This window comes from Podarcis raffonei, chromosome 16, assembly GCF_027172205.1.
Source record: "Podarcis raffonei isolate rPodRaf1 chromosome 16, rPodRaf1.pri, whole genome shotgun sequence".
In the NCBI taxonomy this organism is placed as follows: Eukaryota; Metazoa; Chordata; class Lepidosauria; order Squamata; family Lacertidae; genus Podarcis; species Podarcis raffonei.
Window position 1 is genome coordinate 40,796,857 of NC_070617.1, and position 14,019 is coordinate 40,810,875.

A 14,019-nucleotide genomic window follows, 5' to 3' on the forward strand; every position below is an offset into this window, starting at 1 on the left:
CACATCTCCCGTCAGCGGAGGGTGAGCTGAGACTAACAGATGGGGGGAATACACTCTGTGATCTCACTGGAAGGACAGATCCTGAAGCTGAGGCTCCAATACTTTGGCCACCTCATGAAAAGAGGAGACTCCCTGGAAAAGATGCTGATGTTGAGAAAGATTGAGGGCACAAGGAGAAGGGGACGACAGAGGACGAGATGGTTGGACAATGTTCTCGAAACTGCAAACATGAATTTGACGAAACTGAGGGAGGCAGTGGAAGAGAGGAATGCCTGGTGTGCTCTGGTCCATGTGATCACAAAGAGTTGGACATGACTAAACAACTAAACAACAACACACTCTGTGGTCTCTCTTTCACACACACAAGGCATGCTTGAGAAACTAGCTCCCCATGTAAGGCATAGAATTCAAAGCCATATTTGTAAATATGAAGAAAATGTAAGTAAAGAACCATTTTTTTTTCTCCTTCCCAATGGGACGTGTCTTTTATTTACTCTTTTAAGCAATGATAGTGATGTGTGAATGAGACAGAGGTGGTGGAGGAAGGATTGGTTAGATCCAGCTTCCAAGTTTTTAACTCTGCTATATAAACTATAAGCCAGTTTTATTTTTTTAAAACCCAAGAGAACTTGCACAGATGATGTCTCTTACAGCCTGTAGTGCTGGTGGCAGATGCAGAAGGCACTGGGGAAGCAAAAGTATTAGAAACCTCTCTCTTCAGCATGTCACAAAGTCTCCAGAGCTTGTGTTACTGAATATGTGTCTAAATGAGAACCAGGACTTGGTGGATAAACCACTAACTGGATTTCTTTTAGTGACAGCACACAGAGTTATAGCCACATTCTGGAAGGGCTTAAAAGGTGTGAACTTGAATGCTGGGTAAAGAATGTGGTGTATGGCCCTCATGGAAAAGCTGACTCACAAAGTAAGACTGGCAGAGGAACGAAGCACAAATATACCTTTGCCTGAGAGGGGTAGAGCTTCATTTTGTTTACAAATTCTCCAGAAAACCGAAGACCAGTTTCAGAGGTTTAAACTAACTTGTGGATCACTTAATAAAGAAGATGTGTACCATTGCAAGTTGTGGTTTTAATACGAGAATTCAGGTTTTTAATAATGTATTTTGGGGGTATCTAGGGAAAGAAAAAAAACTTTCCCCCAGCTGTCAGATGCTTCAACTGCACTGGAGTGGTTATTTTTCTAATGAAAAAATATACACATATAAAATCAACTCAATAAGATAACTATATATATTATAAAGTGCAATTATAATATATAAACTATATATATTATAAAGTGTATATCTTCGCACACAAAGTTTAGAAATAACCTTATTCTTTTTAAAAAGATCTGCTGCTAGTTTCATTGGATTGGGGCATCTGAGCAACTAGGTTTCAACCTTACTTTCTTAATGTTGCTTCTCTGAAAAAATCTGTTTTTCTTTGGAAGGATAAGAAAATTGCCATGCATGCAACACAACATTTTTTTCCATGTGGCATGTACTGAAAAGTCATAGATGAAGACAGCAGCAGTAGTAGGGAGAGTGAGTGCAGTTACCTGCTATTAAACAGATACAGAAGTATGATAAATTGTCTAAGGCAGTGCCAAGAAGATACACTGGTTTGGTATATCCATAAAATAAGGGCTGGGAACATTGGTGGGCCTGGATAGAATGCCTGAGTCATAAATGGTGTCAACATGTGCATTGTAGGGGAGGGGATGATATAGGCCTACTTTTGGGAAGTCATCAGGTACTGGAGCAGGCAAACATTTTCCCGATTCTAGGTTCAGATGTCTTATAAAGGGTTCACATCATGGTATTTCTTGTGCCTACTGGAACCTTAAGCGGCTAGCTTCCCACCTCTCTCTTCCCACCTCTTATCAGTGCAATCTGATGCATGTCTACTCAGAAGGAAGTGCTACTGCATTAATGGGGCTCACTTCCAGGTAAGTGTGTATAGGACTGCAGTTTAAAACTCTCAAAGGTTTGTCTTAGAGCAGGGATAACTGACCTGGGACCATCCACATTTTGCTGGGAGTTGGGAGTCCAACAACATCTAGAAGGCACCTGGCTACCTACACCTGCCTGAGACACAAGTAAGAACACTTGCTTCTCACACCCAAATTTCCCTTAGCAAACCTGATGAAAAACCATTGCACCCTAATAAGATGATAAAAAACATGTTTAGCATTAAGTGATGACGACAAACAAAAAGAGCAGAACCTGTCACAGAGCCGACTTAACACTTTCTTGGGCATGGTCCCAGTTCAACCTGTGCACTGCAGAATTTTTATTTGTTTACTTACCCACTTATATGCCCAAATGGCTTGTAAGCAGTTTGGCATTCTGGGTTTTGTAATCTCAAAGAAAAAGAAAAACAACACAGGTGACAAGAGAATAACCGTTTTATTAAAGCTACAGTACACTCCGTTTAGTTTAATACTGATTTCCCTGCTTTTTTCCCTAACCCTTTTATACATTCATTACTCCAAATTTCCAACAATTACATTAAATTGTACTCATATGCCAAATACTGTCTGTAATCTGGAGGAAAAATACATCAGAGGTGCGCATATATATATATATATATATATATATATACACAAACACATACACACAAAGTTATACAAGAGTTAAATTCCTCTAATGTACAGAGAGCAGGGAACATATAGCTTCTCTTTTTTACATTTGTTTTTGAGACATTCAAAAGAAGAGAGACCTAAACCAGCTTAAGCGGTGTCACCTTGACTTGGGTTCAGTGGCCCACAGCATTAACTCCATCAGAAATTTTACATCCACTTCAATGCATGCCACGATTTCACCCATAACAGCACAAGCCTGTTGGTTTTACATTTTCTTCATTTCATATAAGGTTTTTTTTGCTTCTTAGAAAATCCATAATTCTTAAATATTGAATTTTCTGTTTTACATTCATCTGGAACTAAATTCAGACCAAGGGGGAAATAAATAAATTATTTGTTCATTTAAAAAGTCTTGATTTGTGAATGGGCTTTAATAAAAACCTTTTACAGGATACAAATTTGCTGATTTTTTTTCTTTTTTTGCAAACACACACAAAATAAACTCAGTCAGAAAAAATCTCCCAAGATTGAGGCTATCTAAAGTTATTAAATCAATTGACTGTGCTGTGCACAAAGGTCCTCTGAGGAGTTCAGATGAAAAGAAGCACTAAAGACAACAAGAATTTTTCAAAATATAAACCTTTTTCTTAAATATATTTATATATGTACTTATTATGTACAACTCTACAGAAGCTGAAAGAACGTGGAAAGGAAGGTCCGTCCATGTGCGCAGCTTAGAGGCTGTGTTATAAAAAGTTTCTGCACAGTAGCTTGTTGGCTTACCTGCTTCATGATATTTTTCTAAACAAAATTTCACACCATTAAGAAATCTTGCTGAAATAAAGGCACTACTGATCTCTAGGTAGTGCACCAGAGCTCACATATTCTTTGAACAAGAGATAACTGAGCAGTTGAAAATAATAAAGAGCTCATCTCTTAACTCATTCCAGTGTTGAAAACTTTACAAAATCTAAAAACGTACAACTGCAGCTTTAAGAGCATAGTGCAAATATGAAAATTAACAGCATAATTTTAAGGTCTTTAAATAAGCTAAAACATAACTAGAGTTTTGCTGTTTCCCCCTTACAGCTAAACAACATGACATATGGGAAGTTCCTCTTTAAAGATAATGCAAACCCAGAAGTTGGAAAAGAAAATGGCAGCAATCTGCCTAGTAAATTATTTATTTCTATTTTCATTTAACTTAGGGCGGTATAAAGTTATTTTGCTATGGAAGACCAAAATATCTCTATGTCTGTTGGTTGTGAAGAGGTTGGGGAGGGCAAGGGTGGCTGTCCTTTTCTTTCCGGCGCCATCAGCCCCTCAATGGCTGGGGGTGGACATAGTCCGACTAATGCACAGAGCAAAGTTTCTTTTCCCTGGTCCTCTCCTGCATCAGAAGGTCTCGTCGTCATTGCAATTTGTAGCCCAGTGCCCAAACACTTCGCAGATTTCGCAATAGGGGCGCTCTTCCTTTCGGCTGCCATGGTAAGTCGAATGTGGAGGTTCGTCTAACGCCTGTGCTTGAGTTGGACAATCTTCAGTGTCATGGAGATCAAAACAGTCACAAATGTCACAGAAAAGGCGAGGCTTCTTCTTGATTTGGTTTTCTTCCTCACTGCCAAGATCAAAATTTGATAAGTAAGACTAGAATTTCATTTTGTTTTTACAGAGAACGGTGATTCTAAAGAGACAGGAAATATATAGGAAATAATAATAATAATAATAATAATAATAATAATAATAATAATAATAATAATATATTTATACCCTGCCCATCTGGCTGAGTTTCCCCAGCCACTCTGGGCAGCTCCCAATTGAGTGTTAAAAACAATACCGCATTAAATATTAAAAACTTCCCTAAACAGGGCTGCCTTTAGATCAAAACACTTCCTGCTTTTGTACTGATTTGGGAGGGTTTGGGCCAGCAGGCAAGATCATCTGCCTTTTGCAGAAGCTTTCCACACTTTACCTTGAAACCTACACAGAAATACATTACTGCTTGTTGTGAACTGCAGAGATTTCTCATATCTCAACGTATTTGCGGGGGGGGGGGGGGAAATAGGGATACAAACAGTCTGAAATTCACACCAAGGTTTTAGACTAATTTTAAAGAGGATTGTCCCATGTCCTTGACTAGTCTGGGAGTCATGCACTAAAGAGAAACAGGGTTAAAATCTTAACTGTCTATATCCTTGACAATTGTGGGTCAAAGTTTCAGCGAGTCTCAGTTGGGGTAGCTGTTAACTCACTTCCTGCCATCTGTATGTGGGAATCAAATTCACTGGGCAGGAGGAAATCAAAGCTCTATCCACACTGGCACCATGAAAACAGTGGCTTAATCATGACACTCAGCTTAGTAAAGATGAACAGTAATTAAAGGTGCATGATGTGAATCTGTAGTGACATAGCCATAGCATTTAAAAATCCTTTCTGGGCACTCAGAGGTTCCTCAGAAGCTTACCAAGTGTTTGTCAATTAGAAGGTCAATACTGGTGAAATAACTCCCCAAAGGTAGCCTGCCCACCATAACTGTGTGATGCACAGTTGCAGGGAGACCCTGGGGGTGTCTGAGGTCATCTCTCAATTGACCTAGTGGCCATGGGGAGGTCTAAAATGCTCACTCTGTGAGCCCCATGAACGGAGTGTGCACTCTGCAGATGACCCAGGATCCTCTGCAGTGCCGAGGTTCTTCAATAGGGTTACTTGCAAGTATACAGTTTGAAAACCACAGTAATACTTCAGGAATTTCTGGCTGGCATTTGATGAGGCCAGTTCAACAGCCTCAATTCTAAAATGCTACCAAGATTTCCAGCTGATATTGTAAGTAACCAACCTGTCATAATTAATAGCTTCTTCTTCATTGCCGTTGAGTGCTGCCTCAGACATCATTTCCACTTTCAATTTCAGTTCTTCATTTTTCCTTTGAAGATCCACGATCACTGAATTTAGAAAGTCAATCTGAAGGGTACATGGTGGAAGAAAGAAGAGACAGGATTATAAACTCAGAATATTTAAGCTGAAGGTTTTAAAAAATACAGCATGTGATGTAAGCAATGAATAGGGCAGAAATTGGGCACAGAAAGAAATTGTGCTGACTTAATTTATACATAGATAGAATGCTTGTAACTTTTATTTTTAAACATAGAACACTTTTAAGCATTAAACAAATATTAATAAACCTCATGGTATGTAGAGGAGTGAATTGTCAGAGCTGGAAAACCGTAATGCACAGGATAGCAATTCTCTTAGATAAACATGTTTTGCTCTGATGACCTGTTTCTAGTATCATAACAGATTCTGTTTCCATTTTCTCAACACTATGCATAATTTTATACTCCCCTATTGTGCTCCCTCCCTTGTTTCTAAACCAAACGAAAAACCTTTCACAAAGGGGAATTTTTCCAGCCCCCTGGAACATTTTGGTTGTCTGCTTCTGGGTCTTTTCTAAGGAGACCTGTCAACTTATCCTGTGATAGCTAAGCTCACTCGGGAGTCTTTGGAGAGGGACTTGATCAAACCTTCCAGTATACGTTCCATATGCCTAGAGAACCAGGTGCCTCTGAGAAGGACATCAGCAGGGGATGAAGGCACAGAGGCTCCATGGAGCCACCATGACAAGGAGCTGCTTCTGCTCTTCACAAATCTCTCTAGTCACCCAAGTCACTGACAACCACTGTGTCTTGATTTAGTGAATTCCATAAATTCTGCAGTGTGTGATGTAATTTCTTTTGTCTGTTCCGAATCTACTGCCAATTCATTTTATTGGATTAACCCATATTCAAATCTTATGGACCATGGAGGATCCCTTTCTCCACACACTATTTATTCACTCTTTCCACAACATACATAAACTTACAGACCTCTGTCACATCTTCTGTAAGTCACCTTGTCTTTAAACCAGGGGTAGCTAAACTTTTTTGGGCCATAAGCAGCATTGACCAACAATCCTGAGAGCTGAAGTGTAAAAGTGGATGTGGCCAATTTTAATTTTTGTATGACTGGCGAGCCACAAAAAAAACTTTTGGCATCAAAGAAACTAAGGGAGCACTCAGCAAAATAGAAAAGAAAAATGTAAATGATTTTTTTTTATTACTGGGATGCTTTGGGGGCAAAAAGAAAAGTGTTTCGCATCAGAAGACCTGTGGGAGCACCCAGAAAAAAACAGAAAAGTGTGTTTGTTTGTTTGTATGTGTGTGTGTGTGTGTGTGTACCTGGAGTCTTTGTGGGGCAGAACAAGGCTTTTGGCATCACAGCAGGGGAGCACTAAAAGCAGTCAAAACTTGGCTTTAAGAAGGTAATTTATATTTTTTTTAAAAAAAATGACTAATTTTTGTTTTGGGGCCAAAAAATCCATTTGCTTAAATTAAAAGCCCTCAAAGCTGCAACCTTTTTGTGTCGGAGAATTCCCAATATTTTTTAAAAAACTGCCCCTTGTTTATTCCGATGGGTCTCCCCCCCCCATGATATCTCTTTGAATATATGACACCCCCAAGTACTGTCCTCTGGCAGATTTCCTTAATAGTTAACCCTGGTGGTTCAGTATCCAAAAGGCTGGCTCACAACACCAGGGCATCCTTCTAGGACAGGTGTCAATTTATTCATGTAAAAGTTCCCAGAATAGTGCAGGTTTCCTCCTTTACTTGGGTACAATCAAGGGGTGGTCCAGGAGAACAAAACCCTGGATCTTCTGCATGGGTCCTGTCTCTCTGGGCTGTTTTATATACAGTTTACGCTGCCCTGTAGGACCACTGGGTGCACTGCAAAGTGCAGTACCAGTGAGACTGCAGCCACCTGCACTGGGTCTAGAAAATCCTGTGGGCACCCCATAGCTCAGGGTAAGCTCTGGAAGCAAGAGCTGGGGTTTACCCCCCACCCTGAAAGTGGCCCTAAATATGCATCTATCCATATCAATTAGCGTATGCCATTTTTCTGCAACCTTGTGCCATGGGCCTGTGCCCCTAAGCTTGAATAGCTAGCACCCCCCTGTCTCTTTGCACTAAAGACAGGACTATTCCTCTTACAGAAGGCAAAGCAGAGGAGAACTATGGGGCAGCCGCACAAGGGATAAGACAGTGAGAACTGCTCACAGCAAAAAGCTTGAAACTGACAAAGCTATTTAAAAAAGGAGAGAAAGTGGAAACAAACCATATGCTGATTGGAGAAAAACGTTCCCAGAGGCAGATGAAAGCAAGGGAAGGTGGGGGGAAGAAAAAGCAAGCAAGCATTAGTATGTTAATTATACTATAGTTATAATTAAGCCTATGTGAAGTGTATTACACTGAAGAAGTCCCAGCAGATACAACATCTAAGCTTGCCCTTCCAACCTTTTACCCCAGTTTGGGTGATGAAGCTGGAGCCTGGAAAAGGGGCTTTCCAGGGATTTCAGGAGGGCCAGTGCAGGAGCCTCTCTTCCCAGCGCAGCTGCTCTCTCTCTGCTCTGCAGAGCTGGGCTTCTGTAAAGGTTCAATTAACTTTCCACACCGATGGGGACAAGTGTGCTCTTTGTCCCTGAGTCAGCAGGAGACCATTGTGTATCGGTTTATTTGTGTGTGTTTTCATTCTTCTTGCGTGGTGTGTCAGACCCTCAAAGTGTTCCTATTTTCCAGGGATGTCCCTGACTTAGAGAAGCTGCTCCGGTTTCTGATTTGATCCCGGAATGTCCCACTTTTCCTTGGGATGTCCCTATTTTCATTGGAGAAATGTTGGAGGGCAGGGAGATATGTGACCCCCCCAAGCTGAAGGCAATCCTGTATAAGGAAGGGTTTTTTTTAATGTTTAATGTTTTATTATGTTTTTATATATATGGGCAGGTGCCCAGAGTGGCTGGGGCAACCCAGTAAGATGCATGGGGTATAAATAGTAAGATTATATGGAATGGGATGTCCCTATTTTCATCAGAGAAATGTTGGAGGGTGTGTGTGAGCCCTGAGTCTGTGTGTGCATGGCGGCCTTTGTGGGGTGTGTGTGAGGGAGACAGTGGGATACAGTCACTCTTGCTGTATCCAAAAAAAGAAGCCTGTAAAATCTGCTGAGCTGGTAGCTATCAGTTCCTAATGAAACTCATCACTAGGCTGGGTGATATTAGGTTTTTAACGTTGCGGTGCATCACCAGTCAAACATTGTGGTTTGGCGATATCCCGCGATGCTGAAAAAAAGCTGCATTGGCCCCATCCCTTGAGGTGCTGGGTAAACTGCCACAGCTCTCACCACAGGAGCTGAGGCTCTTTCACCCCAGAGCCTTGCAGGTCAGGGCCAATGCAGCTGGCCTAAGTCCGCTGCTCAGCTTGTGGGGAGGCTCCCGCCTGACAGCCGAGTGAGCCAGACCACGCCCCAAGATGGAGGGAGCCCTGACAGGCTCCGCCAGCAGGGCTCCTTTGCCTTTGCTGGCAATGGGAAGGGGGCAGGCAAGCAACCTCCTTCTCCTTGGAGAAAGAGGCCGCTTGCTTGCCCCCCACCCAGCTGAAGGAGCCCCAGTCCTTCTCCCGCTTGCGCACTAGCAGCTGGGGAGTGGGAGCAGTTAAGGAGCGCCCCTACCCCACCAATGTATCGTGCGAGCTGGTGGCGGGTCCGGGGCTCCATAAAACTTCTTGGCTGAGGAGAGCCAGTGAGGAGAGGACAGCTGGCTCTCCTCAGCCAAGCAGTTTAATGACGCATAGGGAGGAACAAGCTGTATTGGAGCCTCACTGATGCAGCTTGATTCTCCCTCTGCGCTGGTGTGAGGGACCAACCATGATGTCGGTTTCACTCAGTGGTATATGGCTGGTGAAACCACCATGGCTCCTGAGTCCCACTGCCTCCAGCATCCGGTTACAGCTTGTTTCTCCTTTGCTGTGCTGGGTGCTGGAGGGGCTCAGGAGCAGCGGCAGTTTCACCAGCCATATACCACTGAGTGAAGTCACCATCGCGGTCTGGCCCTCATACTGGTCCTGGGCAATATGTCAATATATCACCCAGGCCTACTCACTGCCTTTTACCTAAGACAGATGCTTGGTAGTCAGTCTGCTCTGATTTACAGCAGCTCTCCAGAGCCTAAGCCAATGATGGGTGCAGGGACCTGGACCCAGGACCTTCTCCAGGCCACAAAAGTGGTCTGTTGCTTTAGAAACGCAAACGGTTTCTAATTCAACAGAATGCAATAAAGAAGAGAATTCAAAATGAGAAAAAAGACAAAATTTTGGAGGAAAAAAAAGAGGGTGAGAAGAAACTGAGAGCGAAACCAAAGTCACAAGAGATTCTGAGAGAAAAAGTTATACCAAGTCCAATACATGAAAATGATGAATCAGGAAACAGAATGGAAAATTAAACAGATGAGACAAAGGACATTTGAATCGGCTAATAAATGTGGGAAACTGTTAGCTTGGCAAATGAAAAAAAGACAAAAACTTAATACCATTACTAATTTGGAAGTGGAAGGAAAGAATATACAGAATCCAGTGGAAATTAGAAAATGTTTCCAGAGGTACTTTAAACAGTTATATACACAAGGGCCACAGAAAGAGTTTGATATAGACCAATTCTTAAAAACAAATGGATTACAAAAAATCTCTCAAGAAAACAAGTCTATGTTGAACTATAAAATAACAGAACTGGAGGTAGAAGGTGCCATCCAGAATATGCAGTTGGGCAAATCTCCAGGGCCGGATGGTTTAACCTCAAAATATTATAGATCTTTGAAAGATTGGATTACTCAACCACTAAAGGAGGTTTGTAATGAAATTTTGGAGGGGGAAAAAGCGCCAGAGTCGTGGAAGGAAGCCTACCTTACACTTATACCGAAACCTGAGTCTGAAAAGACACAACTTAAGAACTACCGCCCCATATCCCTGCTTAACGTGGATTACAAAATTTTTGCAGATATTTTGGCTAAAAGATTAAAAAAAGTATTAGTGGAGGAGATACATAAAGACCAAGCTGGCTTTCTCCCGGGCAGACACTTGTCTGATAACACGAGAAATATAATTAACATTTTGGAAAAACTGCAAGTGAATATTAATACTAAAGCAGTCTTAATATTTGTAGATGCGGAGAAAGCTTTTGATAATATCTCTTGGAGTTTTATGAAGAAAAATCTTCAGGGGATGGGGGTTGGTCAAGGCTTTGAAAATGGTATAGGTGCAATTTACTCAGAACAAAAGGCTAAACTAATTGTTAACAATGTGGTGACAGAGGAATTTAAGATAGAGAAAGGGACACGACAAGGCTGCCCAATTTCCCCATTGCTCTTTATTTCGGTCCTGGAGGTTTTGCTAAATATGATTAGAAGGGACCATCTGATTAAAGGTATACAGGTCGGAGCCAAACAGTACAAATTGAAAGCTTTTGCAGATGACTTAGTACTGACACTACAGGAGCCAGAATCTAGTACTAAAAGAGTATTGGAACTGATTCAAGAATTTGGTCAAGTGGCAGGATTTAAGTTGAACAAGTTAAAAACTAATGTTCTCGAAAAAAAATTAACACCGATTGAGAAACAGAGGTTTCAGAAGGAGACAGGTTTAACACTGGTTAAGAAAGTAAAATACCTGGGGGTTAATATGACCGCTAAGAACTTAAATTTATTTAAAGATAATTATGAGAAATGTTGGTCAGAAGTGAAAAAGGATCTAGAAATATGGTCAAATCTGAAGCTTTCCTTGCTAGGTCGAATTGCTGTTACAAAGATGAATGTATTGCAAAGAATGTTATTTTTGTTTCAATCATTTCAAATTTTGGACAAAATGGACTGTTTCAAGAAGTGGCAGAGAGACATTTCTAGATTTGTCTGGCAGGGCAAGAAGCCCAGAATAAAATTTAAAATACTAACCGATGTAAAGGAAAGAGGTGGATTTGCCCTGCCAGACCTTAAACTCTATTATGAATCAGCAGCATTTTGCTGGTTGAAAGAATGGCTGCTTCTTGAGAACACAGACATTTTGGATTTAGAAGGCTTTAATAACGTTTTTGGGTGGCACGCATATCTGTGGTATGACAAGGTTAAAGCACACAAAGCATTTAAAAACCATATTGTCAGGAAAGCATTGTTTAATGTCTGGATAAGATATAAAGATGTACTTGAAAACAAAACCCCAAGGTGGTTATCACCGATGGAAGCGAAGGCTCAGAAAAAGCTCAATATGGAGGCCAAATGGCCGAAGTATTGGGAGATTTTGGAACAAGAAGGAGACAAATTGAAATTGCAGAGTTTTGAGAAACTAAAAGATAAAGTGTGAGACTGGCTTCATTACTATCAAATAAGGGAGGCTTACAATCTGGACAAAAAAATTGGCTTCCAGGTGGAAAAATCAAAATTGGAAACAGAACTGTTAGACCCCAAAACTAAGATACTATCAAGAATGTATAGCTTGCTGTTGAAATGGAATACTCAGGATGAAACGGTTAAATCTGCTATGATTAAATGGGCACAAGATGTTGGACATAACATTATGTTTGCTGACTGGGACAGTTGTGGACCACAGGCATGAAATTTACGGCATGTAATGCCTTAAGAGAGAATATTATGAAAATGATATACAGGTGGTACATGACACCAGTCAAGCTTGCAAAAATCTACCATTTGCCCGATAATAAATGTTGGAAATGTAAAGATAATGAAGGCACATTCTTTCACCTTTGGTGGACGTGCCCAAGGATTAAGGCTTTCTGGGAGATGATATATAATGAAATGAAAAAGGTATTTAAATATACCTTCTTGAAGAAACCAGAGGCCTTTCTCCTGGGCATGGTCGGCCAACTGGTGTTAAAGAAGGATAGAACTTTTTTTATGTACGCTACAACAGCAGCAAGAATACTCATTGCAAAGTACTGGAAGACACAAGATCTACCCACCTTGGAAGAATGGCAGATGAAAGTGATAGACTATATGGAATTGGCGGAAATGACTGGCAGAATCCGAGACCAGGGAGAAGAGTCGGTGGAAGAAGATTGGAAGAAATTTAAAGATTATCTACAGAAACATTGTAAAATTAAGGAATGCTAAAATGATGTCAGAATGAAATGAAGCGGTTTTAGCAACAATGTTAAAAAGGAGTATGTAAAAATGGTTTGTTAATAGATGAAAATATAAAGTTATAATATGTTAAGATAAAGAATTAAGATAAAAACAAAGAGGGAAAGGATTTGCTGAATTAACCATTCGAACTGGAATACAAAAAAGGGAGGTGTGAGGAGGTCAGGGAAACAAGTAAATGAAAGGCAAGACATGGAAAGATGGATTTATTTTTAATTGTTTTTATTTTCTCTGTATTTTGTATCTTTTGTTTTCTTTTTTCTATTTCTTTATTACTTTTGTAATTTCTCTTGACATTTTAATAAATATCATTAAAAAAAAAAAGTGGTCTGTTGCTGAGCTGCGGCCCCTCCCCATTCCAGTATGGGTGGAAAGGATCCATCATAAAAGGAATCAGGGTGCAGTGATTTTGCATATTATGGGGCAGGATTAGAAACTGATATGGATATGTTCTACCCGGACACTGAGGTCCAGCGCTGAGGGCCTTCTGGTAGTTCCCTCACTGCGAGAAGCCAAGTTACAGGGAACCAGGCAGAGGGCCTTCTCGGTAGTGGCACCCACCCTGTGGAACGCCCTCTCGCCAGATGTGAAGGAAATAAACAACTATCTGACTTTTAGAAGACATCTGAAGGCAGCCGTGTTCAGGGAAGCTTTTAATGTTTGATGCATTACTGTATTTTAACATTTTGTTGGAAGCCGCCCAGCCAGATGGGCGGGGTATAAATAAATTATTATTATTATTATTATTATTATTATTATTATTATTATTATTATTAGGTTTTGGAGGCAATTTCTAATGTCTGATAATGCAATAATTCTACTCAAATACTTTCTGATCTGAGAAACGACAAATCTCACTGCTGATGTTAGGCCCAGCTCTTATTCCTGAGACATAGATTAAGTCACTGGCCCCAGAGAAGGGTCGGAAGGGAAGAGACGTGGTTCCACTACCAGAAATTAAGTACACCTGAGCATCTCCTACATCCAGCCATACCTTATTCACCCCCACCAGTGGCTCATCCTTCACCCGGCCAGACAGGCACCACCATCTCTGGGATGCTGCCCTACCAATTGCTCTTTCACAGGTTGCTTTTTTTTACGCAAATTAAGACATCATTTTTCTTCCCCCCCATGAGAAACAAATGAGGTAGAAGTCATCCCATGTTAATCGTACGCGTAACCAACCCGTGAAATGCTGCTCTGCAGCTGTCTATTTCTGCATGGGGCCAAGAGGGTAAAAGAAATACCTGGCTTTCTTGGTTATTTTCATCCTGGAGGGCATCACTGGCTGTGTCATCTTAGAAAAGTAGAAGAAAAAAACACTTATGAAAATATTTCCAGCAAATAATCATTACTTATGTGCTGATACAACTGGAATTTAGGAGAGAACCAGGGGGTGGGGAGAAAAATGGAGAGATATGAGAGAG

At 40.9% G+C, this 14,019-nt stretch overlaps 1 protein-coding gene across 16 annotated transcripts in view; it reads right to left on the minus strand.

Annotated features, from left to right (window-relative positions):
* Positions 1 to 2,388: 2,388 nt before the first annotated feature.
* The window catches only part of CLIP1 (CAP-Gly domain containing linker protein 1), a 116,697-nt gene continuing 105,066 nt past the window's right edge, over positions 2,389 to 14,019 (minus strand). For all 16 annotated transcript variants that reach the window (XM_053369975.1, XM_053369974.1, XM_053369973.1 and 13 more), the window contains 3 exons: positions 13,840 to 13,889; positions 5,420 to 5,544; positions 2,389 to 4,201 (listed from right to left, as the gene is read on the minus strand). In XM_053369975.1, the coding sequence (XP_053225950.1) occupies positions 3,979 to 4,201; positions 5,420 to 5,544; positions 13,840 to 13,889 (398 nt within the window). In that variant the 3' untranslated portion in view covers positions 2,389 to 3,978. The remainder of the gene's footprint in view (positions 4,202 to 5,419; positions 5,545 to 13,839; positions 13,890 to 14,019) is intronic.